General features: G+C 35.6%; 2 protein-coding genes and 1 pseudogene across 2 annotated transcripts; 2 read left to right on the top strand and 1 right to left on the bottom strand.

The window, feature by feature from the left end:
• Positions 1–4,944: 4,944 nt before the first annotated feature.
• On the top strand, positions 4,945–7,111 carry LOC120211454 (myb family transcription factor MOF1-like). The gene is made up of 6 exons (XM_039209986.1): positions 4,945–5,513; positions 5,638–5,714; positions 5,814–5,850; positions 6,153–6,276; positions 6,401–6,631; positions 6,890–7,111. Exons 1-6 carry the CDS (start codon positions 5,387–5,389, stop codon positions 6,897–6,899), a joined length of 606 nt encoding a protein of 201 aa, XP_039065917.1. The 5' UTR covers positions 4,945–5,386; the 3' UTR covers positions 6,900–7,111.
• An 11,104-nt stretch (positions 7,112–18,215) lies between these two features.
• LOC120211452 (ACT domain-containing protein ACR4-like) lies at positions 18,216–20,478 on the top strand. The gene is made up of 8 exons (XM_039209984.1): positions 18,216–18,305; positions 18,495–18,567; positions 18,665–18,710; positions 18,799–18,913; positions 19,002–19,069; positions 19,142–19,732; positions 19,830–19,934; positions 20,067–20,478. The coding sequence occupies exons 1-8, from the start codon at positions 18,302–18,304 to the stop codon at positions 20,406–20,408; spliced, it is 1,344 nt and encodes a 447-aa protein (XP_039065915.1). The 5' UTR covers positions 18,216–18,301; the 3' UTR covers positions 20,409–20,478.
• A 3,021-nt stretch (positions 20,479–23,499) lies between these two features.
• Positions 23,500–25,463, bottom strand: LOC120211456 (annotated as a pseudogene).
• Between the last annotated feature and the right edge of the window lie 1,449 nt (positions 25,464–26,912).

The raw sequence follows: 26,912 nt of genomic DNA, 5'->3' as shown, positions 1-26,912 counted from the left end.
GCTCACTCATTTGGGGCTTCGTTGTTTTGGCATCTCTGTATAAAGAAATGTGTCGGGAAATTGATTATCGAAAAAAAGCTATTGACAGATGTCTAATTCTTCTTCAGTCATGGGCGTGATATCATATGCCCTTTTTATGTTCGGTCGTGAATATCTCATTGGTCTTCCAGTTATTGTTGAGGTAATTTCAATATTGAGTTCGTATATAAATAATTTTCTTTTGAGTATATAATGAAATATTTTTTTACATTGAATATATGGTCATGTACAAGGAAAATCAACGTGATATACCAGACGAATTGAAAAAAAATCGGCTACTCACTGATCAGAAGGCTGGTATATAGATATGTATTTACATTTTATTATTTACCTTTAATTGTCATTATATAATTAGAATATTATTTTTATAAGAATTATATATATATTTGTTTTAGTTTCAATGTGCTCCTTATTTTACTAAAGAAATAAGGCTTTGCATCCCACCTTACTTGAGTGGCTCATTAGATGTATGAATGGCAGTGGTCCCTCTGATATGTTATGCTATTGTCGAGTGGCATCCTGCTGATCGAGTAATCCACCAATTTGGCTTCGTACAATATATTCATGAAGAACCTAGAAATCTCGACAATATGCATAACATCGATAGATGGGGTAAACAGGATGCCATAATCAAGCACATCGAGTGGATAATGATCTGGAAGGATCAACGTCGACATATTCCCTATACAGATCCGATTTATGTGGATCATTATTCAGTTATGGCTGACTATTATCAGTGGTTCAATATATACGAGAAGTCATTCATACTTTCCGAGAAAGCACGAGGCAGGAACATTCATCGATGTCGAGAAAAGCATCCATCGTCACAGTATCACGTCTCCCGACTCGCTGACGGAGAGCATGTGCTTTTGGCTCGTCCTCAACTGAAGCACCAAAACCATCATAACATCCACTGCTTACAGCTGTTTACATTCTCAGCCCGCCACTATACATTGGTCCACCGTCGGTTTATATGGCATTGCAGCTGTTTCAGATAACACCGTAACCGTTTCAAACACTACCGCAATCGATTCAGATGCCAAAAACACAGGGTTTTATGACATCTCCTGGTGGATATTATACTGGCATGCTTATGGATCCAGCATGGGCTTCATATGTTGCTTATTTCACTGGTGATATTTTACCACAGACATAGACACTTCTGGCTCAGTATGGATCGTAGTCACTAATGTCGATGTTTTCGTATTTTTCACAATTCTCTATGAGCGGTGGGATAGTTAGTCGTACACCTCTAGGGTACTTATTCTATGGAGGTGTTACATCGTCATTTGTCCTTCATCAATAAAATGTAGGTACTACTGCTGTTGTGGATGATGATGAGAGTGAGGAAGAATAACAAGTTATACGAAGAAACCCTTATCAAAATAGACAGTCACTGCCATGTGGAACACATTCATCGATAGATTTTTTTATCAAAACACATACATCGATAGACTTTTTATTTATTTTGTTTGTTTATCAGCAAATGTAATGAATTATTAACTTTTTATTTATTAGTTAATTATGGACTTTTGTTTGCTTATTTTAGTTTGTAATGTTTTTATTTAATTTTCTTAATATATTTATTGTTTCTATTTATTTAGTGATGCTCAAATGACATTAATTGAAAGTAAACGAAAATGAAATAACACAAGCTGATATTTCAGAAACCACAATTACATGGTGATGCTCAACGGTTACGTGATGATAAAAGATATGGACATTTTTTCCTATTGTGACCTAGGTTTCTACAATGCCCACATTTTTTGTTTTCTTTGGACGTCTCTTGAATATCCATATCACAATGAATTTGAGTGGATTTTGGAAGGTATGCCTCCCTTACTAAGGATAGATCTGGTACAATCGTAAATGAAACTACATCGTTTTAACCAAAGTTGTTAATGGTAAATGACACACCCTTTTAAGGTCAAATTGATAGCCTCACTATATTAGTTGTCATATGTTCATATTGATATCAGTCATCGTATGCCTTTATCTACATTGCTTTGTTGATGAGGCTGATATAATTGTATCATTGCTCGTTTTTTCGTCGCAAATTTTAAAACATGAACTCAAACGTTTGAGGTAATAGTTCGTAACCTATGTGTCAACTCTTTAGTGAACAAAATTATAAATGTTGTAATTATTAATTGCAATCATTGCTTATTCTTTAGATGGAAACTCACTATCATTTACTAATGAGTTAATTCCGTAGTCACCAACATTAGGCATATTCATAAATTCTAGCCCGTACAATGCATCATAGTCAGCTTCATACATATTTGTTGGGGGTTCAATGTGTACCGTATTTGTGGGAACTTCATTTACATCATCATCATCGGAATCCATGTTGAACTGTGATGATTATGACTCAACGATTAATCCAATCTCAGCACCATCCACACTTGGCTCACGAAGAGGTTCGTTCTTCTGGTGGAGATGAGGGTTCCTCCGTGATGCTAATATTTAGGTCCAAATTGGTAGTTGAATGACTTTCGTTTGAACTTGAAGGCATCGTGTCATACTATTTTTGAATTGAGTGTTGTGTCTTATACATCTCCACATTGAGGTAGAAGAAGTTCGTAGTTGAATGCCTCCCCCTAGAACTTGAGGGCATCATGTCAAATGGGTATTGAATAGATTGTTAGGTCGAGGGCATCTCCATATTCAGGTCAAAGAAATTGGTAGATGAATGTCTTCCCCTTGAACTGGAAGTGATGTTGTCATACGAATTATTCGTGGAGCCATCTTAGTACAGATCGTAACAAGTTGTTGATGAATGTTTCCCCATTGAACTTGATGGAATGGTACCAAGATGTGGCTTTTTCATTAACGAGGAAAAAATCATTATACATTACTTAAGTTGGGTTGCCAACTTGATCAGCTTGTTGAGCCAGCTCATAGTGAGAGCATAATGATATACCAGAAACCGCATACACTTCAATAAATGTGGCATACATTTGTGTAATAGTGTATGAGTTTTGATTATGAGCATCAACCATCATAGCAACATCGTAATCGTTGGAGAGTACAAATGTTGTATAAGTTACCAGAAATAGTATAATAAAAAATCTGTACGAAAGTGAGGACAATCTTCTAGTACTAAAGTGAGGACAATTTTCTAGTACTAAAGTGAGGACAATCTTCTACTACTCCCAACATGAATATTCTTTGAAATTTTAGTGATCGGATCCTCAAGAATGATGATTCTCTTTAAGGATAAGGTGACATAATGATTTGATGCGAAGACAACGTTGGTTTAATCATCTCGAATTTCTATCATAATAAACAATAACAAAAATACACCTCATTTTAAGAGTTTGAAAGATTGTGAGTCTTATATCTACAAAAATAAATAATTATTTCTAATGTATGATCATTCTCTTAATTAAATAAATAATATACAAATTAAAATATAAACTAATACTAAAAAAATTAAAAAGTACTTAGAATAATTTAAATTATATAATTTAATATTATTATCGCATCGATAAAATATCTCGAGATATGATCCCGCCTTCCGTTTTACAATCACAAAAAATAATAATAAAATAATTAGTACAATAAAATTTAATTAAATAATTAAATATAAAATAAATATAATATAATAAAAATAATTTTACCTCTTAAAAATTATAACAAAATCTAATTAGTTTAATAGAAGAAATTGATAAAAGGAAGAATGTGAAAATAATTTTGATGTGGTTTAAGATTTGGATTTGAGGAAGTATTTATAAAAGAGGGGATGAATAATTGGCCGAGAGAGTTGAATGGTAAAGACAATAATTCAAGGAGAATAATAGAATACGCATTTCATGATATTTGCTTTTTTTTTCGTGTGAGAAAATCATGGGAAGGCTCGTTTCATGAGCCGCACCTTTCTACTTTGATTCCAGCTCATACATAACCTAATAAAAAGTGCGCTTTCTATTTCACATCTTTTGTCCACTTATCAGAAAATATATCCGATCAATAATATTTGAAGAAATTATATCTAATAAATAATTATTTACTATTACAGTAATTTTTAGGTAAAAAGGCCAAAAATAGCACTGTGTGCGTGTACGATCCATTTTTATATGGGCAATAGGTGCAGTTCTTAGCCCTGCTCGTTTTAGTAAATGCGTTTTGTCCTGCCATGAACCACACTGTCCCCTCATGATTAGACACATTTATTTATGTGTGATAAATTGTTAAATGGGAAAATGTATCTAATTTAATTGATAATTAAAGTATTTAATTTTTCTTCAATTACGATTTTTTAAAAGATATATTTTCTCTCACAGTCAAATAGATAAGTGTAATATGAACTAAAAAATAATATTATATTATAAAAGTTATATTCTCTAATTTTTTTTATATATTTCGTGAATCGATAAAACACTAAATAAAAGGTTTTATTATCGTGTCTTATTTTTTAAAATAATAGGTGATTGATTTGCCTAAATCAAATTAATTCAATAATTAAAGAAATGTTATTATTTTTAAAAGTTAAAGATTTAAATATCTACAACTTTAATATAATAATTGAGTATTTATTATCAAAATAATAATAATATTTAAAATATATATCATTTTATAATTAATTTAATTTAATAAAAAATAGGTGATTGATTGGATGAATGAGGGGATGACGTTTTGTGTCCAAAATTGAATTGAATTGACAATGTAAATTCCTTATTCCCCATTTTCTGTATATGGAACACTGCATCACCGTTGATTCTTTTTCCGTTGATGGACGGCGTTGGTCGTCCTACACTTGTCTTCCTTTGAGCTTTCATCTCATATTTATTTATTAATTAATTACCTTCACATCATCACGTCGACGTTGGCAGTATTATAGATATTATGTATATATATAATTATTTTGTTCTGCATGAAAAAAAAATAATTGATAGCCTCTGTATTTACGTACAGGGGAAAAAAAGGGAGGAGAAGCAAAAGGTCAATGGGAAGCAGTTGGGTGAGGGGGTAATAATTTCAGGGAAGACAGATCAGAGAAACTGGTGATAGGGAGTTGTTGATCTAAAATCTGGGGTTTAAAACGTTTTTAATATATAATTTCAGTTTTTTTTTGGATTTTATTTTATCTGAGGAAAGTGTATTATCAGTATTTTTTGCAGGCATGATCAGTGCTTCTTAAGGAATTTTACAGTGCTTCGCCTCGTGATCTTTTCTTGTTCCTTTTTCCTCTCTTGCTGCTTTTATTGCAAAGTGATCGTGTTTAAGAGTGTTATTAGCTGAGAATCTTGGTGAAAGCTTCGAAAGGATATATCTCCGGGAATAAAGGAGTGAACTTTTGCACGCCCATTTTGAGGATTTTTTTCTTCTGAAAAAACAAAGGGAAATGGGTAGTTTTGGGAGGAGTGGTGCAGTGAGGCAGTACATAAGATCGAAGGTTCCTCGTTTGAGATGGACGCCCCAGCTCCACCAATGTTTCGTTCAGGCCATCGAGAGGCTGGGTGGACATGGCAGTAAGTTTCAGTACTGCCTTTTTTCTTCTTCTTCTTCTACATCTTCATCTTCTTCTTCTTCTACAGCTTGTTTCGTGTGTTTGAGTGTTGAAATAATGAGTTTTTCTCTCTCTTTTTTTGGCAGAAGCTACACCGAAACTCGTTCTTCAACTCATGGATGTGAAGGGACTCACCATTTCTCATGTGAAAAGCCATCTTCAGGTGTTCCATGCTGTTTTCACTTTTGTTTATTCTCTTCCCTTTGATCATTTTGTTCATTCACATGGGTTTTTTGTTTTCCTTTTTTCGTTTTCTAAGCAGATGTATAGGAGCATGAGAAGTGATGTTAGCAGACAAGGTAGTACCTTCTTGAGTTTCTTCTAATGGCTTGTTTTCTGGTGTTAGAAATCAAAGATCATAAACTCCATTTCTACACAATTTTTGATAAAAGAAGAAGAAGAACGAGCTAGATTCCTTTATTATCTCCTTTTTTCTCTTTCATTGATGCCAAAATTGACATGAACAGCCCGGTAACTTGGTTCACTTCCCAAATCATCCACTCTTGGCATGTCTGATGAAACCCCATTACTTGACCATGAAACATCATAACTCAAAACAAATTTGTTGTTGGTTTTTTGGGGTTCACTTAAAATGAAACAGATAGGAGTTCACCCCATCAAAGAACACAATCTCCTGAGAAACATGCTGGATATGTGGATGCTTCAAAGCGGATTGAAGAATCAGATTCTCAACCGATATACAGTCCTGATCTTCCTTCAAAAAGGTCAGCTTAGCTTTATTCCCTTTCATGTATTTATACATAAAGTTAATAATGTATTATTGCACCATCTTTTTCTCTTGAAATTCTCTTTGATTTCTTTTCTTTTCCCTTTATTTTTTCTCATCAGGGCTAGAATCGAGACGAAGAGTTCAATCCGTGATCAGAATCTGAAATGCAGACGGAATCCGTACTATGTTGATGATTATGTGCAGCAGACAATGGCTGTTGATAAAGGAATAAAGCATGGTGATGGTGCTTTCGTATGGGAGCACGCTGAAGGTCAATCCATTGCCACAACCTTGTCTCTGACGCATAATCTTTACAATATCATTCATTGGAAGAATCTCATTTCCTCAAGGTACACCAAACTATACATATACGTATACATATACGTATATATTGACAGCTGTTGTTTATGGGCTTGAGTGTAATGTTGGGCTAAGTTCCAATACGTATCTTACGACCAGTGGTGGTGACAGGGAATATCCATGTCTTGCAACCCTACTTGCCTAGTTTCTTCGTAGTGTTTTGTTTTCATTCCAAACACCAGTTCATTAGGATGAAGAACATAAATGATTCAAGTCTTGTCTGTTAATGGTGTGCTTTCTTTTCCAAGGTTGATGTAGATGATAACAAGTACATAGACGGCAAACATGTCGATGATGACCGGAATGTTAGGAGAGATGTGGGGAAAGACTACGGCGAAGGCGATGGCTGTGAATTATCGTTGTCACTCTCGTTGCTCCATCCTTCTTCTCAGAGTGAGATCAGCGGTGGCAGCGAGGCGTTATCGTTGGTCTCCGGCTCCGGCCCATCTTCATGCAACCTTAGTAGTAAGCTTAGATCTATCTATTGCTTCTTGTGGCACCTAATAAATATAATTTTTCTTTTTCTCCCCTCTGCTTAATCAAGTTGTTAATTAGAATATAAGCAGGATTCAATCATGGTATATGAATTTATGAACTGCCAATTATTAATCAAATATAATATGAGTAGACTTATCACTAATCCAAGGCTCAATTTGAGTTATAATTTAATTATATGTACGATCTATTTTTAACCAATGAATATATATACATATTATTTTAGCATACATCCTTAGCAATAGTCAACGTTGGGGTGCTCAAGTAACATCTAATATATTTGTTCAAATACAACGAACATATAATATTGTTATATATATTTCTTTACGACTGTTTTGTCCAAACAAATGATTAGGACTTTATTGTAACAAAATTATATCAATCTGTACTAAAATTATGAAATTATGTCAACTAATGTCGGATAAATTGTTCGATGTTGAATGTGTAATTCAGACTTATGTGGGTTAGTGGATGATTAGTCGAGGAAGATCTAGATGGAAGCTAAGAAAACGGGAAGAGGGTTTGCTAAGAGATGGCGGCATCGTCCTCCTCAGAGCCTTCCAATGGAATCACAGAAGAAGACCAAAACCACGGTTCTACAGCACCGCCGCTAGCTCCGCCGTCGCTTCGGAAAGAAAAGAAGAGAGAGCAACCAGGAACACCAAGTAAGTATCGAATTCTTAAGGTTTAATACAATTTTTAGTATCTAAATTATACCTTAAATTATATTTTGATGCCTAAAGAATTTTTCTCTAAAAATGAGCATGTAACATTTCGAAAGTTAATGACCTTCACTGCACTTTTAGAAATTTTCACTAAAAATAGGTGTCTAACATTTTTTTCATTACACTTTTAGAAGCATACTGTTATATTTATATATATTTTCAATTTTTTTCACAATAAAAAAATTATTTAAAAGAAAATAAAAGTGAAACCACTGCATCATCCCTCACCCTTCCATACCCCTACCTCCGACGACAAAAGGTAACCACCGGTCAAATTTATTTTAGAGCAGGATGAAGAACTTAACAGTGGTGACCATTTAACGTGCGGACAGTTGTAGCCTTCAAAATCGCTGGAAAACATTAACGATAAACCTAGAAATCCAACGACCTTTCGTAGCGTTTTTCACGATACTAGGTGTAGTTTCACGGTATGTGGGGGACTGAGTTTTGGTCGCGGCAGCGAATTAATTTTGATGGTGTCAATAATGATGCCCATGGGCTGACGGTGGTCAATCGACAACGAAAGATATAAAATTAGAGTTTTTTGTGAGTTTTGTTTAATTGTAATATTAAGGTTGTTTAAATAAAATATTTTTTAAAATTTTTTATACGTGATACGTGTCAGATAGGTCAAATTAAACGATCATTATGATCAAAGTACCTAAAAGTGTAACTTTCGAAATGTTTTTTTTGGATAATTTAGTTTTTATTACCCAAAGAGCAATGAACTGCTTCAAAAGAACAATGAGTGTTCGGAGTACAAGGATTGCCCCCAAATCAAAAATGGCAAACAAGTAAAATCAAATTATACCCCATTGGTTACAAAGATTAATATTTACAACATCTAATCTATTGATAGGCCTTCCCCTTAGATGAAATCCAACCGTTTCCTTGATAGCTTTGAACATAACATCAACAGTGGAAGCTTGACCTTAGAAGATTCTCGTGTTCCTTTCTTTCCAGATTGTGTAAATTAGAGCATTGGAAGAGATTTTCATTAAAGAAGTGAGAAGGGATTTGCCCTTCCAAGTAGCAATAGCCTAATCATAGAGAGTTTCCCAAGAAGTGTGTCTAAATCGAATACCATTGATTTCAAAGATAACAGTCCATAAAGCAGTATCAATCAGACATTCAAAAAATAAATGGTTTCTAGTTTCAAATCCTACTCCGCAAAGCGTGCAGTGAAGGTCATTAACTAGCCCCATTCGATTGAGCCTTTCTTTAGTGGAAAGCGATCAAGGAAAGCCATCCATGCAATTAGACTATGTTTGGGGATGAGGAGCGAAAACCACAACAGAGAGTGTCAATACACCTTAGTGTTCTTTACCCTAATCTCATTTCATAAATCATTAGCTTTGAGGTATAATTTAGACATATGGCAATGATGACAGATCCAGACGTGAAAGTGGTAGCACTATCTCCCAAGAGCATAGTGGAAACAAACATGTTCTTCTGTGAGGTATGCAACAAAGGGTTCCAGAGGGAGCAAACTTAGACCTTCATACAGGAATGACATAATCTGCCCCCGAAGCTCGGGAAGAAGACCAAGGAGAAAGCGAAAACTAAGGTTTACATTTACCCTGATCCCATATGCGCCCACATGAGGAGGTTAGGGGTAAATGTAAACCTTAAGCAAGGTTAGGGGATTGAATCCTGGTGTTTGTGAATGGAGCAAACTGGGTTTGGAGGGTCATCATTGCCTCTACAGTATCCGATCTGGATTAGTCGATCAAAAAATCGGATACCAATTAATTTTAAAAAAGGAATTAAAAAATATATCAAAACTTTTACTAATTACAACTCTTCAATTCATAATTACGATCAATTCCCAGATGTGTGGAATAGGATTTGGGCGATATCATATTATCTTATGAGGAGAATTTTAGCGGTTTTTAATGTTGAAATACAAATTTGGAAAGTCCAAATTAGCTGCTGCCACCAAACTTTCAGTGAAAAGTTTGAAAAAAACAAACAAAATAATTTCACCTAAATTTGGTTGGAAAATTGGAGCAATTAGCAGCATGATTTTGATGACTTTTGAAATGGTAAAATCTCAATTTTAGTTATTGTAATTTAGGGTATTTATAAACTAGTCCTTAAGCTTCAACTATAAATACCCTAGCTCATTTATCTTCAAAATCATCCCAAAGCATTCTAGCTTTCTTCCAATACTAGAGAGAATTTAGAGAGTTTCTTAAGAGTTGTTTTCTCCTTTTTATAAAGAGAGAATTATCATTGTTTTCTCCTTGGTAGATCGAGAGAAGTTGTAATTCCTATTTTCTCATAGTGAAATTCTTCTACCATTATCCGTGGTTTTTACCCTATATTATTTAGGGGTTTTCCATGTAAATTTTGTGTCTCTTTTATCTTCATTTTTATTTTCTCAAATTATCAGTTGCGATTTTGCTCTATCCGATAGCCGTCTTCCGCAACAATTGGTATCCGAGCTAGATTAGAGTGTGTAATATCTGCTTATTGTCTTTGTGGTTGCCACCAAAAGGTGGATCCTCCAACATAAGAAAGTAAGAAGGTATTACCCATTCTTTGAAGGTTCCAGAGAACTATTCACGATAGTGAAATAGTTGGAGCTATCCGTAATAGAAGCTATGGCAACGACATTTGATATTGAAAAATTCAATGGGAGAAATTTCTCATTGTGGAAATTTGATATTGTGCAACAAATGGAACGAGATGGACGAGAATGCTATGGCAAACTTTCATCTAGCATTAGCAGATGAAGTATTGTCAAGCATCGAGAAGAAAAAGACAACTAAGGAGATATGAGATCATCTCACCAAATTGTACGAGGCCACATCGTTGCACAATAAAATTTTTCTTAAGAGGAAATTGTATACTATCCGGATGTCAGAATCTAATTCAGTGATGGAGCACTTAAACACACTGAACATGTTATTTTCTCAGCTTACATCCTTAAGATGTACAATAGGAGAACATGAACGTGCTGAACTTCTACTTCAAAGTCTACCGGATTCGTACGATCAACTCATCATCAACTTGACAAACAATAATGTCACCAGTCTAGTCTTTGATGACGTTGCAGCTGCTGTTCTACAAGAAGAAAATCGGCACAAGAACAAGGAAGATAGACAAGTAAATCTGCAATAAGTAGAAGCGTTAACAACGATGAGAGGAAGATCAACAGAACTTGGCCAAAGCAGCAGTCACAAACATAGTAGATCAAAGTCGAGAGGCAAGAAGAATTTAAAGTGCTACAACTGTGGAAAGAATGGTCACTTGAAAAAGGATTGTTGGAGTCTAAATAAAAACTCCAATCCACAAGGCAATACCGCAAACACTTCAGATGATGGAGATGCTCTATGCTGTGAAGCGTCAACCACCGTGGAAGGCAGAAAAAGATTTGCAGATATATGGCTCATTGATTCAGGAGCAACATATCACATGACCTCAAGAAGAGAATGGTTCCATCAGTATGAACCTGTCTTATGAGGATCTGTGTATAGTTGCAATGATCATGCCTTAGAGATCATTGGTGTGGGAACCATCAAATTGAAGATGTATGATGGAACAATTAAATTTGTTCGAGATGTGCGGCACATGAAAGGCCTGAAGAAAAATTTATTATCCTACGGATTGTTGGATAATAATGCAAGCAAGATTGAAACACGAAAAAGAATCATGAAGTTGTTCCGTGGAGCGCTTGTGGTACTGAAAGGTGAAAAGATAGTTGCAAACTTGTACATGCTGAAGGGAGAGACTTTGCTAGAAGCAGAAGCCTCTGTTGCCTTATGTAGTTCAAATTCTGCAATGCTATGGCATCAGAAACTTGGACACATGTCAGAACAAGGAATGAAAGTCCTTATGGAGCAAAACCTACTTCCAGGCTTAACAAATGTATCACTTACCTTGTGTGAGCATTGCATAACAAGTAAGCAGCACCGGTTGAAATTCAACACGTCAAATTTTAGAGGCAAAAGTGTTCTAGAATTGGTTCACTCTGACGTATGACAAGCACCGGTTACATCCCTAGGCGGAGAAAAATACTTTGTCTCATTTATTGATGACTACTCTAAGAGATGCTGGGTGTACCATATTAAGAAGAAGTCAGATGTGTTTTCAACTTTCAAAAACTTCAAAGCTCGGGTGGAACTTGATTCTGGAAATAAGATCAAGTGTTTCAGAATAGATAATGGAGGAGAATACACAAGCGAAGAATTTGATGACTTTTGCAGGAAATAAGGCATCAAAAGACAGTTCATAGTGGCGAACACTCCTCAACAAAATGGAGTGGCAGAGCGGAAGAACAAAACCCTTTTAGAAAGAACAAGAGCAATGTTGAGGGATGCAGGCCTAGAAAAATCATTCTAGGCAGAAGCAGTCAATACCGCTTGTTATTTGGTGAATCGAGCTCCATCAATTGCAATAGAGCTGAAGACACCAATGGAGACGTGGACTGGTAAACCAACTGATTATTCAAACCTCCATGTATTTGGAAGTATTATGTACGTGATGTACAACTCCCAATAAATTTCAAAGCTAGATCCAAAATCCAGGAAATGCAAATTCTTAGGGTATGCTGATGGTATAAAGGGGTATCGCTTGTGGGATCTCACTGTCCGTAAAGTGATCACCAGCAGGGATTTTATCTTTGTAGAAGATAAACTACAAAGAAAAGAAGATGGTGATAGCGCTGAAAAGTCAGAGACTATACAGATACATGTGGAAAAGGAGGTTGAACAAGGAGATTATTATGAAGCAGAACCAGCACATGATGAACAAGAACCAGAGAGTTCTGAAGCTCCAACAACTCGTCAATCAGATCGTGTGAGAAGATGTCCTAATTGGCACTCAGATTATGTTATAGAAGGTAATATTGCATACTACCTTTTAATAGAGGATGGTAAGCCATCAACATACCAGAAGGCAATAAACAGCTCAGATGCTTCACTGTGGATGATGGTGATGCAAGAAGAAATCGAAGCCCTTCATAAAAATAATACATGGGACCTTGTGCCACTACCACAAGGAAGGAAGCCAATTGGTAACAAATGGGTCTTCAAAATCAAGCGAAATGGTGACGATCAAGTTGAGAAGTATCGTGCAATACTGGTGGTCAAAGGATATGCTCAAAAAGAAGGTATTGATTTTAATCAAATTTTTTCTCCTGTGGTTCGACTAACAACAGTTCGAGTAGTCTTGGCAATGTGTGTTATATTGAATTTACATCTAGAGCAGCTAGATGTTAAAACAACTTTTCTTTATGGAAATCTTGAAGAAGAGATTTATATGCTTCAGCCTGAAGGTTTTGAAGAAGAAGAAAAGAAGAACTTGGTTTGCAGGTTGAACAAATCTCTGTACGGTCTAAAGAAGGCGCCGAGGTGTTGGTATAAGAGATTTGATTCCTTCATTATGTGCCTTGGATACAACAGACTTAATGTAGACCCTTGTGCTTATTTCAAGAGGTCTGGTGATAACGATTTTGTTATATTGCTGTTGTATGTGGATGATATGTTGGTTGCAAGACCCAACAAAGATCATATTGAAAAATTGAAGGCACAACTGGCTAGGGAATTTGAAATGAAGGACTTGGGATCAGCAAACAAGATTCTAGGGATGCAAATTCACAGAGACAGAAGTAATAGGAAGATTTGGCTTTCACAAAAGAATTACTAAAAGAAGATCTTGTCACGATTCAACATGCAAGATTGTAAGCCAATTTATACCTCTCTTCCTATTAACTTCAAATTATCTTCCAGTATGAGTCCTAGCAGTGAAGAAGAGAGGATGGAGATGTATCGAGTACCGTATGCATCAGCAGTGGGAAGTTTAATGTTCGCTATGATATGCACAAGACCAGACATTGCACAAGTAATGGGAGTGGTTAGTCGGTACATGGCAGATCCAGTCAAAGAGCATTGGAATACAGTAAAGAGGGTTTTGAGATACATCAAAGGGACCTCAAATGTTGTATTATGTTACGGAGGATCAAATTTACTTATCAATGGGTATGTTGATTCTGACTATGCAGGGGATTTGGATAAAAGCAAATCTATTACAAGATATGTGTTTAAAGTTGCTGGTGGAGCTGTAAGCTGGGTTTCAAAATTGTAGTCAGTTGTGGCTACATCCACAATAGAGGCAAAATATGTAGCAGCTATACAAGCCAGTAAAGAAGCAATTTGGTTGAAGATGTTATTGGAGGAGCTTGAGCACAATCAAGAGTATGCCTCTCTGTTTTGTGACAGTCAAAGTGCCTTGCATTTAGCAAGGAATCCAACATTTCATTCAAGGACAAAGCACATACGAGTTCAGTACCATTTCATTCGTGAAAAGGTAGAAGAAGGGACGGTAGGTATGCAGAAGATCTATACCAAAGACAACATAGCAAATTTCATGACGAAGGCAATCAATGCTGATAAATTTACCTGGTGTCGATCCTCTTGTGGCTTGTCAGAAACGTAAGCAACATGATGGTACAAGGTAGAAAGAATGGTATGAAGATATGATTGTTCCAATCAAATCTTCAAGTGGGAGATTGTTGAAATACAAATTTGGAAAGTCTAAATTAGCTGCTGCCACTAAACTTTCGGTGGAAAGTTTGAAAAAAAACAAACAAAATAATTCCACCTAAATTTGGTTGGAAAATTGGAGCAATTGGCAGCATGATTTTGATGACTTTTGAAATGGTAAAATCTCAATTTTAGTCATTGTAATTTAGGGTATTTACAAACTAGTCCTTAAGCTTCAACTATAAATACCCTAGCTCATTTAGCTTCAAAATCATCCCAAAGCATTCTAGCTTTCTTCCAATACTAGAGAGAATTTAGAGAGTTTCTTAAGAGTTGTTTTCTCATTTTTATCAAGAGAGAATTATCATTGTTTTCTCCTTGGTAGATCGAGAGAAGTTGTAATTCCTATATTAGAGGTTTTTACCCTATATTATTTAGGGGTTTTCCACGTAAATTTTGTCTCTTTTATCTTCATTTTTATTTTCTAAAATTATCAGTTGCGATTTTGCTCTATCTGATGGAGCAAACTGGGTTTGAAGGGTCACCCTTGCCTCTGCAGTGTCCGATCTGGATTAGTCGGTCAATAAATCAGATACCAATTAATTTAAAAAAGAAATTAAAAAAATATATCAAACTTTTACTAATTACAACTCTTCAATTCATAATTACGATCAATTCCCAGATGTGTGGAATAGGATTTGGGCGATATCATATTATCTTATGAGAATTTTAGCGGTTTGTAAGGGTTCCCAATATCCCACGGTGAATTGACAAAGGGGAGTGAGCCCCCCAAGAAATGACACTTTTCTAATACTACGAGTATACGACTAGGAAGGATCCTATACAAGGACACTATAGTTCTTGAAATGACGACCTTCAATACCCCCCTTCCGATTGTCCCTTCTCACCCATATTCCTTTTCCTATGCTATGCATTTTCTTTATGTATATTTGCCTGTAAACTAAAAGAGTTACTCTCCATCCCATAATTTATGTTTTATATTGATTATACACATAATTAATGAGTTGAAAGTAAAGCACCAGCTTGACCCACAGACCGTCCGATGTTTTATATGAAATTAAAGTTCGAAATATACATACATGCTAAGTATGATACGTTTGATGTTTTGGCACTCCTTGTATCAATTAATGAACTAGTATTGTCGAAGCAAAACAATCCTTACCGACACATGAACCATCATATTACTTGAAACAAAAATGAGGGTTGATCAATATCGATTCTTTATCGGTCCAATCACCACTAACTATCATTTGTCACACGTGATGTTATTCGCCCACCAAAACAGCTGTAAGCTAAACATATTAAATTTTGCTCTAAAAAGGATGAAACATAAAAGACGTAAGATCTATTACTACCAACCCCTCAACTAACAAATCTCCCCTACCCCCTTAAATTGTAAATAAACTCGATATCTTTTAGGGTTTTACTCTCTTGCCTCCACACCGTTTGGACACGACACAAGCCGATTGGGTAGCATTTGTCGGGACGGAATACTGTCCTGTGGGGGCGGTAGTTTATGGGATTTAGGGATGGGATGTCTATAAAAGACGGCTTTATGGGCCTACTGCCTTTGGGACCACTTTTTTCTAACCTTCTCTTGTGCGATGCAGCCGAGAAGAACGTGGCCTACTTGTGCCCTTCATTTAATACTGTGCTCATCACCTCCACACCCTCTTTGCCTCTATGGTCCAACACCAACTCACCTCTCCAACCTTTCTTCATTCAATGTTGTTTGATGTACACCATGAATTTGGTGGTTTATGGTCGTCCTATAACGGAGAATGGAAGAGATCAATCGATGTTTTGATGGTTCATCTTTTCTAATTTGAAAAACAAAATTATTCGATTTACGTTTTTTGAAAAGTTTCCTTTAATCAATTCCTCTACACTTCAACTCCCTTCTTTCGAGAATGAGGTTGACATTATCTTGATTTATGTAGGTATGTTTTATTAATTTAATAATTATTTAATGAAAATTTTTAATTCCATTAAGTTATTTAAGCACATTAGTTGTAACGTAGACAAATCAATGTGATAATATAATTGACTTTAGTAATACAACATTCTAAAATAGCACCTTAAGGGCTAAGAATATGAATAATAATGGATTAGTTCGAGTCGAGTTTTCGACCAATCTGATTAGAAAAACATACATTCACCATTCGAATCAAACCCAAGTTTTGAAATATTTTATTTGACTTAAAACTCGATATGAATTTTGAGGTAAAAATTTGTATTCGACCTAAGCATTTGAGAGGTTTTATTTTTAGCCGAATATAATTAAAAAAAAATTGAATATTAGATCGGAACAAGTATAAAAGAGAAAAGCATTTGACAACGTGAGTGAGAGTGGCATCCACCATTAGCTTCACCGACGGGGATGGCTGAATTGGCAACGACCCTTTGGTTGCTCCAAGAGACCTTTCCGATTTACAACATTTTATTTTTAAAATAATTACCAAATATAATAATAACAATAATAATAAATTATATATCAAGAGAGACGCACGTGTTACGTCCGTGACTGCCATGCTGGCTAAATGTGTAACTCTGCTCAGCGTTCTGACTTATGTCACGTGCACCATTGCTGTTCCCGGAGAACTGAAAACCATGCCCAAAAATGTAGTAAAAAAGTTATTATAAGTACGAAATATCATCTGATATATATTTTAGTTTTATCAGGTAAAATTTAAATTTAATTGAAAAATATTGATATACCAGAATAATTATCCTTTAATTATAAAATCAATTATATTATTACGTCTTAGTCTTGTGATTAATTGTCGTCCATCCTGAAAATTTTAAATTAATATATATTTTAAATATTTTCTTTATAATTTTAATTAATGATTTGTTTTCGTTCTCATCAAATTTTATAAGATCGTCAATCTTAAAATTTTAAAAGTTCTTCCCATATCCTAAAATTATGTCTTCGTCTCTGTCTAGATCGAGTAATGTATTTTTACCCTAAACATGTATCTAATATTTTCTTTAAAAAATTTATCGATCCAGTTCATAGTTGATTTTTTTTAAAAAAAAACTCAACTCTATAAAACTATATTAAATCAAAACTCATCGAATTCTGATCAAATCTTCATTCTATATAGAGAATGAATGAGACAAATTATGCTACAATAGTTGTTATTTTTAGAGATCTAAGATTCAAGTATATCAAATAACATGGTATTTAAGCGTTCACTATCAAATGAGTTGAGAATCTTTCGAAGAGATGCTACCTTGTAATAACTTTTATATTAATAAAAAATAATGTACTAACATTTAACTAAATTCATATTAGACAAGTAATAGTTTTATCTTCCACGATTATTTATGTTCGTTTTCCCGTACATATAATGATTTTTCTTTACTTATTTGAATATATAAAAAAAAACCAAAATGCACTCTGTGTTATATTATAAGGACCTATACAGTATTTTTTCCAAGCCCACCTTAGCACTGACCCCCAACCTTCCATCTTTAAAGTACGCCGCGGTGGCTCTTGGCTAGAGTACGCCCTTTTTATCAAGGAATGAGCTTTCTCTTTTCTTCCTCCTTATTTAAGTAGAAAAATTAAGAGAGAGAAACAGAGGGTGAACGGGAACCTTTTAGTTTTATAAGTTGCAGGCTTTTGGAGCATCGTGTCGGGGTGTGTTTGATTCTGATTCGGGAATTAATAATATTTATTATATATTCGCCAAAATTTTAGATATATTTTTTTCGGGATATTGGGGTAATATTTTATTACCTTAAAGATTCATTTTTTTCTTTTTAAGTATATAAATAGAATTCTGCATCTGGGGTTCTCTCTATCATCATTGTTCGTTCCTCGCAAAAGGGAAGCTTCGTTTTGTTGAAGCGAGAATCAGAGAAAGAGAGGAACTTTAGTAAATCCCAGATCACAAATTTCTCAGAGAACAAAAGAGCTGTAATAATGGGTAAGCCCTTTTGCTTCAATATTCTGGAGACTCTGGTTTGTCTTTGTTTTGTTTGCTCTTTTGACACACTGAAAATTTTTTGCTTGATTTTCTCACCGGGTTTTCGTTTTGTTATCAGGGTATCTGATATGGATTGCTCCTTATAGTGTCTCTCATTGGCTGATTATGGTTTTTTTTCTCTTTTTGTAGAGATGAACATGAGCTTTTCACATGATATTGATGATGAATATGAGAAATTCATCAGAAGAATGAATCCACCCAGGTAAGCATCAGAAGACCATCTTCTTCATTCTACTTTCCATTAGAATTATTCGAAACCTGATGGAAATTTTTCACAATTTGCATACCGTTCTTTTCAGGGTGGTGATTGATAATGAAACCTGCAAGAATGCAACTGAGATACGAGTATGTCTATAACTCTTTGGATTTTCCATTTTTCTTTTTTTTGCCTTCTTTGACCATTTCGGCACTTATTTCATTTTTGTAATTACAGGTTGATAGTGCAAACGAACATGGAATCCTTCTTGAAGTTGTGCAGATCCTTACTGATCTTAACCTTATCATTACTAAAGCTTACATATCCTCTGATGGAAATTGGTTCATGGATGGTAGGATATCCCAGTTCTTTTTAACTATCAAGTTGTCTGCTATGTATTCAATTTGATTCTGAAATTATTTTTTCTTTCTTGGGACCAGTTTTTAATGTTACTGATCAAGATGGAAATAAAATCTTAGATGAAGGGATTCTAGATTATATCAAGAAGGTATGCAGTAAAAAAACCCTTTGTTTTTGTCTTGTTTTCATGCCCGTCTGATTTTTTTTGTCTTGTGTACAGTCTATGGGGCCTGAATCTTGTATCCCATCATCAATGAGATCTGTTGGGGTGAAGCAATCGATGGACCACACTGCAATCGAGTTAACTGGGAGTGACAGACCCGGATTGTTATCTGAAGTGAGTGCTGTCCTTAGGCATCTTAAATGCAATGTAGTGAGCGGTGAAGTGTGGACGCACAACACTCGTGTTGCAGCTGTGATGCAAGTGACTGACGAAGAAACGGGAACTGCAATCACCGATCCTGAAAGGCTCTCTGGGATAAAGTCGCTTCTTTGCAATTTACTCAAGGGAAGCAACAAATCCAGCTTGGCCAACACTGCGGTCTCTAACTCGGTCACACATACCGAGAGAAGGCTTCACCAGATGATGTTTTCTGATAGGGATTATGAACGAATGAGCAATGATGTCTTGGATGATAGGCAAGGGCCTAATGTGGATGTTGTTAATTGGTATGATAAGGACTATTCAGTGGTTACCATTAGGTGTAAAGATAGACCAAAACTCCTCTTTGATACGGTTTGCACCTTGACAGATATGGACTATGTAGTGTTTCATGCAAATATTGGTACTGAGGGTCCAAATTCTTATCAGGTAACGACTGGCTACTTCTCATGACTTCGGGTTGAAGGTTGGTTATGCACGCATTGTGTTCTAATTAATTTGCTTACTACGTCTCGTGTTCTTTTAGGAATATTACATTCGGCATGTAGACGGATATCCTGTGAAATCAGAAGCAGAGAGACAGAGAGTAACTCAGTGTCTCGAAGCAGCAATCGAGAGAAGGGTATCTGAGGTGAGTCCACTGTTCTATATATCAGAATTTGTGAGTATGCAAACTTAAATAGATTAGTGATGACAAGACACGAAGTTCACAATGAACATGATTACATGAAACCATTAACATAATGATACGAAACTGTTTCAGGGTTTGAAGCTTGAGCTTTGCACGACAGACAGAGTTGGATTACTGTCGGACGTTACACGCATCTTCAGGGAGAATAGCCTCACAGTCACCCGAGCCGAAGTGACAACGAAAGAAGGCAAAGCTGTGAATACATTCTACGTCCGTGATGCTTCAGGGTACCCGGTTGACACTAAAACAATTGACTCGATCCGCGAAGTGATAGGCCGGACTATACTAAAAGTTAAAGGCTCCCCTGAAGACCTAAAATCAGCTCTTCAGGAATCTCCAACCAGGTCCCTTTTCGGTGGTCTCTTCAAGTCAAAATCTTTTGTCAATTTCAGCTTGGTTAGGTCCTATTCTTAAGGAATAGTACATTCAAACCCCTCCACCTGTAAATATTAAAACAGCATCCCATTTAGGAATCATTTATCTCTTCTGGTAAACGAAGACCGTCGATCGAACGATCTGTAAATTTCGTACTCACATCGTGTTCAATTGAAAGTTGGATACAAAAATCTTATCTGTTCGACGATATCTAGCTAAGTTGCGTTTTGACTACAAGTTTGGACTGATGTTCACAGATTAGATAGGTTGCTTCATTGCTATGAACACACTAATCAAACCATTAATAAATTAGTACTATTTTGAAGAAAAATGAGGCCACTAAACTTTTTTGATTGGTGGGTGACTACCTACTTTGAATGCTGATCAATTCATCCCACCAAATCAGGCATTATACACGCAAAAGACAGCATGGCGGCTATGGTTTTTATGTTCTGTAATGATCATTTCTTGAATTTTCCAGGTCCTACAAAGATTAGGATGCGAATCTTTAGCATCAGTTTTCATGTGAATCCGAAAGTGTTTTTGGATACGGGTTTCGCTTATTGTAACCCCACCTTATCTGTTTTTTTTTTTTGTTTCATTTTGCTAAGCTTTGGTCCACTGATGACTCGACTAATTAGCAGCCAGCCATTTTTGGAAGTAAACCAATCTTAATTTGTGGGTTCATAGCGCCATTGAAAGAAGTGGAGGTCAGTGTGGATATCTATTTTCATGCATTAGTGCCTGTGAGTGATGTCTTTTAAATGTCATATAAATAAAACCAAGTTACTTGTCTCGGTCACAATAATAACATTCTTGAGGTATAAACCAAATTTGCGTTATGATAAATGAAGATGCAGACGAACCTAGAGCAAATGGACTCAAATGATACCTTGATAAGGTTAAATAAGATGCCTTCAATATTGACGTGTGAAGAAAAACAAATCAAAGATAAAAAGACTCGATCCCTTTAGATATCAAGGACAAAATCATAATGTTATGCTATCCCTTTTGGAGATCAGCAGCCGATAGTTTCATGCATCAGTGTATCACCGTGTATGAAACTACAACTGGAGTCCGTATTCTGGCTTGTTTAAAACACGCGACACCAGTGAGTGAACATAGGCAGAGAGTGAGTTTTGTTTCGGTTATTGCGAAGCTCATTTCAAAGCAAGATCGAGGTCGAAGCTCATTTCAAAGCAAGATCGAGGTCCAAACCCGAAGGGAAGATAAGCTGCCGCATTGTAGTTGGTAGCTTTGGCAACCCCTTGGGAGAATCTCTCCGGTTTGAAAAGATGAACATTGGCTCCCCATAAGTCAGGGTCATGGTGAAGTGCTATGATACGGATGATGATCTCTAATGGAGTAGGCAGGGCAAGTTTTCCCAATCGGACTTCTTGTCCGACTTTTCTTATAATGCCGTTTACAGGAGGAATCCAAGGCATAATCACGCTATAATTCATAGTGTAGTTCAATGATAAACATGAAATGCTTACAATTTTTAGTTTGGAAATACCTTCCGAATCCGGGTTTCGATTGCCGAACACCTCTAACACCTCCGACCGTGCTTTGTCTTGCCAATCTGTGTGGGTTGCTAGGAGGAGGAATGTCCATGCAAGCAAGGAATTAGTTGTTTCATGGCCGGCAAATAGAAAGTTTTACATTCATCTACCAAATCTTGTTCCGAAAGCCTGCTTTTCTTGTCCGATTCATGATAAGCATTTACAAGTAATCCAAGAAAGTGGTGACCGAAGTTTTCCGCTTCTCCGGTCACGACTTTCTCTTCCCTTTTTCTAACGATCCTCATCACAGTATCACGTATTGTTTTCGCAAGTTTCTCTGGTTCAATTTCATCAGCCGATTTCCAAATCTCACTGCAAATGCAGACCAAACACCAATGAAATATTTCGTCAATGAACTTGCCTGATGAACAATGTAAGGCTTAAGATGAACTTGCCTGATGATAGGAATCCTTGTATAAACATTTCAGGTGTCAACCCCATGGGTTTGGTTAATGCTTCCCTTTGCATCTGGACAGCTTGTTTGTTGTTTCCAATGGATGAATTCATAAGGAGGTCTATAGATTCCCTGGGAATTCATCATCACCCGTGTACGATGAGGGATCCACCAGTACTTGTAGACGACATACAGGAGAGCAATGAGGAGGTAAAGGCACAAAGAAGCTGTGAAGAGTAGTAGAAGCTTTCCCATGGTGCCCATTCTTTTCTTCCTATATCTTAACAGATGATGAATCCATCATGTTTTGCAGTGTTTGTATTTGATGTGTTTTTTTATGTACACCCAATAATTTAAAATAGGTACAGTACAAAAATATCCTCATACTATAAGTACTATTTTATTAAGTCCATCTATTATTAAAAATTAATATAGTCCTCTGATTATAGATTGTTGCTTTGTTGAGTTCATCGACTATTAAAAGTTATAGAATGGTCACCCAACTATTTATTATGTTACAACTTCATCTTTTTTCCGTTAAAAAATTGACCGTATTCTGAGCTAAACGTTAACCTACTGACTATGTTATGATAAAATTTGATCTCATAATCTAAAACGACTTTCATATTTCGGTCATCATGTTAATGTCCAACTTAGACAACCGCCATTTTTTTAACGAAAAATGATGAGTTTGAAACATAATGAAGAGTCGGGTGACTATTTTGCAACTTTTAATAGTCGATGGACTTAATAAATCAACATTCTATAGTTGGGGAACTATTTTATAACTTTTAATAATTGAGCGACTTAATAAAATAATATCCTATAATTAGGGACCATTTGTGTACTTTACCCTTTAAAATATAATTTCAAAACTAAAGGACAATAATGCCTATCCCACTTAGAATAAGAAACTTATCTTGAGCCCCTTCTAGATTTTCATGTTTAATTAATAATTATCTAAAACTAACTTTGATTAATTATCGGTTAATTTAATGAAATAAAATATAATATTTTTTCAAATAAGGTTAAAGATTTAAAATTCAATATTGTAAATGAAAAAAATAAATGTAGACAATCATACTATAATAAATTTATGTAATATTATATCTAAATATTAAGTATGCCTTTAAAAAAATAAAAAATTTACATATTAAAACGGACCGAAACAGAGAGCTAAGTACTAAATGCGTAGTTTACTCTTTATCAAAGTAATTATACAAGGGACATGATATAGAGAATCATAATTATTCTCCACATCGTTGAATTAATTCACAAGCCCATTACTAGGAACGGTTCCTACAACATTTTTATTTATTGATAATTATACTATCAGCAGCCGATAGTTTCACGCATCAGCATGTAGTGAACGAAACAACAACTGAAGCCCATGTTCCGGCTTGAGCACAAGTCGCGTCACCGGCGAGTGAACATAGGCAGGGGACAGCGTGAAGCTGTAGCGTTGCAGAATCATGGAGAGAGCCATTTTTGTTTCGGTGATTGCGAAGCTCATTCCGACGCAAGATCGAGGTCCCAACCCGAAGGGAAGATAAGCTGCCGCATTATAGTTGGTAGCTTTGGCAACCCCCTCGGCGAATCTCTCCGGTTTGAAAAGATGAACATCGGGTCCCCATAAGTCAGGGTCATGGTGGAGTGCAATGATACGGATGTCGAGCTCTAATGGAGTAGGCAGGGCGAGTTTTCCCAATCGAACTTCTCGTCCGACTTTACGTATGGTTCCGTTTGCAGGAGGGTACAGTCTTAGTGTTTCATTGATGATCATGTTAATCTGTTGCAGGAAAAGGCATCATCATGCTATAATTCATGGTGTAGTTCATTGATGAACATGAAATGCTTACAATTTTTAGCTTGGCGATCGCTTCCAAATCCGGGTTTTGGTTACCGAGTACTTGGAACACCTCTGTTCGTGCTTTGTCTTGCCAATCTGTGTGGGTTGCTAGGAGGAGGAATGTCCATGCAAGCAAGGAATTAGTTGTTTCATGGCCGGCAAAATAGAAAGTTTTACATTCATCTACCAAATCTTGTTCCGAAAGCCTTATTTTCTCGTCCGATTCATGATAGGCATTTACGAGTAATCCCAGAAAGTCGTGACCGAAGCTTTCTGTCTCTCCGGTCACGACTTTCTCTTCCCTTTTCCTAACGATTTTCATCACAGTATCATGTATTGTTTTCGCGAGTTTCTCTGTTTCGATTTCTTCAGCCGATTTCCAAATCCCACTGCAATAGCAAACCAAAATTCGATTTTCAATTCGATGTTATTATAATACAATTACTAAACTTTTAATTCGATTAACTTGCCTGATGATAGGAATCCTTGTTTTATAAATATTTCTGCCTGCAATTGCTGATAGCTTCATCAGTATGTCAAAAATCTTCTCCCCTTCCGAGTAGCTGCTACCAAAAGCTGTTCTGGATATTACTTCCGAAGCAAATACTCTAAACTCCTGGTACACATCGATCTCTTCTACTTCTTTACCTTTCCATTTCTCTAGCATCGTTTCGACACTAGCAATGATCGCCGGAGTCATGTTCTGCAACATTCGACATAATTATATATACATGGTCAATGAATCAGATCATGATCGGGAGTTTTTACCTTTAAGCTCTCCCCATGAAAGGCGTGATTAGCCAGCTTCCTTTGCCTCGACCACTTCTCCCTCTCGGTGAAAGAAAGCCCTTCCCCCAACATCTTCTCCAAGAAATACGTGGGCTGTGTCTTTGGGAAAGCTTTTCACTGTTTCTCAGAACCTCTTTCACCAGTTCTGGTTCAGCGATTACGAGCTGAGCTCGAACTCCATTCCAACTAAGATGGATCTTCCCGTATTTGTTGATCCAGTGATGAAAATGAGGCCTCACTCTGGGGAATATATCGTGTGACAGACCCAGAGGCCTGCTCGACGCTTCCCTTTGCAGCTGGAAGACTTGTTTGTTGTTCCCATGGATGAATTCATAAGGCGGACCTCTGATTCCCTGTGAATTCAGTATCAATTGTGTACGGCGAGGGATACACCAGTACTTGTGGAAGATGTAGACGAAAGCGACGAGGAGGTAGAGGCAGAGAGAAGCCGTGAAAAAGAGTAGAAGCTTTCCCATGGTGTCCATTTCCTTTCTTTCTAGATCTTAACAGGCAGATGATGAATCCATCATGTTTTGCAGTGTTTATATAGGATTTCTGGGTTTCTACAGATTGCCATTTTGTCCACTTTGGCTGTTCAGTTCATTTTTTTATCATTTTCCCTAGAAAATTACACCCAAAAATCAGGGAAATTACACCCAATGGCATGGGATTCAATGGCTACTTTACACGACATTGTGAAAACGACAATTTTAAGTTATTTTATAATTATATATTTTCAAATTTAAATTTAAATAAAATATATTTAATTCAATTCAAATAAAAAATATAATTAATTATATTAAAATTTAAGTAAATACATTAATTCAATTTAAATTTAGGTAAATTACACTATTCCTCGCTGAATTATATTTTCTCTCTTATTTTACTCATTTTACTTTTAATTTTTTTAATTTACTCATTGAACTTTTGAATTATTACTGTTTTGGTCATTCCGAATTATTTCATTATTATTTTCGTATGATGTGGTATTTTTAATTATTATTTAAAATTAAATAATTTAAAATATAAAATAAAAATAGAATGTGGTCGGACAACATCGTTGGTCGTCATCGATCGTCATAGATGATTGTCGTTCCAGGGATGGATTCACTAAGCCCCTAAAGTGCATCCCATTATTTAGGGAAAAAATAAGAAATTTAGTTTAATATGTTAAAAAATGAAAAATAATTTTTTTTTGCATACCCATTATTTTTAAGAAAATAATATTAAAATTTGAACCTCCATTTTTAAATTTCTAGATCCACCACTGGGTCGATCGATCCCAAATTCCATGGGTCACTTCACCTCGACACCGTGAGGCAGAATTCGACCTCCATTTTGTCGAAATTTGTTATAAAGTTCACGAATTAGAGATTGAAAGTGAGAAAGCCGAAACATTTTAATCGATATTCACAAGTTTTAGGATATTTATTTGGTGAAACGACCACCAGATTCAAACTTAGGGGGTCGAGATCGAATCGACCCATGAAATTTGGGACCAAATGATCACCATTTATGATATTCGAGGTAACGTCCAACCTCATTCTTTTTTTTATTTTGTATTTTTAATTAGTTTATATTAAATAACAATAAAAAATGTATTGTCATTCTGAAATAATAAAAAATAATTCATAATGATAAAAAAAAAATCAATTCAAAAGTTCAGTGAGTAAATTAAAAAATTAAAATTATGATTAATAAAATATGAGATAAAATATAATTAAGTAGAAGATGGTGTAATCCTTTAAATTTTAAAAGTGAAAATCTAAATCAAATAATCAAATTTTAATATTCAATTTCAGTGACATTGTCAATGACGTGATGAAGAAAAAGATTTGCCAAAATGAGGCTATTTTACCGAAATATCATCATAATATGTAATAATTACCGATCAAACATTTTTTATCATAATTTTACGAATCTAACACATTTTTCACAAGACGCAGATG

Source organism: Hibiscus syriacus, unplaced genomic scaffold (assembly GCF_006381635.1).
Source record: "Hibiscus syriacus cultivar Baekdansim isolate YM2019G1 unplaced genomic scaffold, ASM638163v2 tig00109972_pilon, whole genome shotgun sequence".
Classification (NCBI taxonomy): domain Eukaryota; kingdom Viridiplantae; phylum Streptophyta; class Magnoliopsida; order Malvales; family Malvaceae; genus Hibiscus; species Hibiscus syriacus.
Note: the sequence above shows the minus strand (reverse complement) of the source record. Positions and strands in the feature narration are given on the sequence as shown.

Excerpts from the sequence above, each read along its gene's own strand:
- LOC120211454 (XM_039209986.1), top strand. The coding sequence starts at position 5,387 with ATGGGTAGTTTTGGGAGGAGTGGTGCAGTGAGGCAGTACATAAGATCG. Across the intron at positions 5,514-5,637 it reads GAGGCTGGGTGGACATGGCA|AAGCTACACCGAAACTCGTT; the intron begins GTAAGTTTCAGT and ends TTTTTTTGGCAG. Across the intron at positions 5,851-6,152 it reads AAGTGATGTTAGCAGACAAG|ATAGGAGTTCACCCCATCAA; the intron begins GTAGTACCTTCT and ends AAAATGAAACAG.
- LOC120211452 (XM_039209984.1), top strand. Across the intron at positions 18,914-19,001 it reads TGGAAATTGGTTCATGGATG|TTTTTAATGTTACTGATCAA; the intron begins GTAGGATATCCC and ends TCTTGGGACCAG. Across the intron at positions 19,070-19,141 it reads TTCTAGATTATATCAAGAAG|TCTATGGGGCCTGAATCTTG; the intron begins GTATGCAGTAAA and ends TCTTGTGTACAG.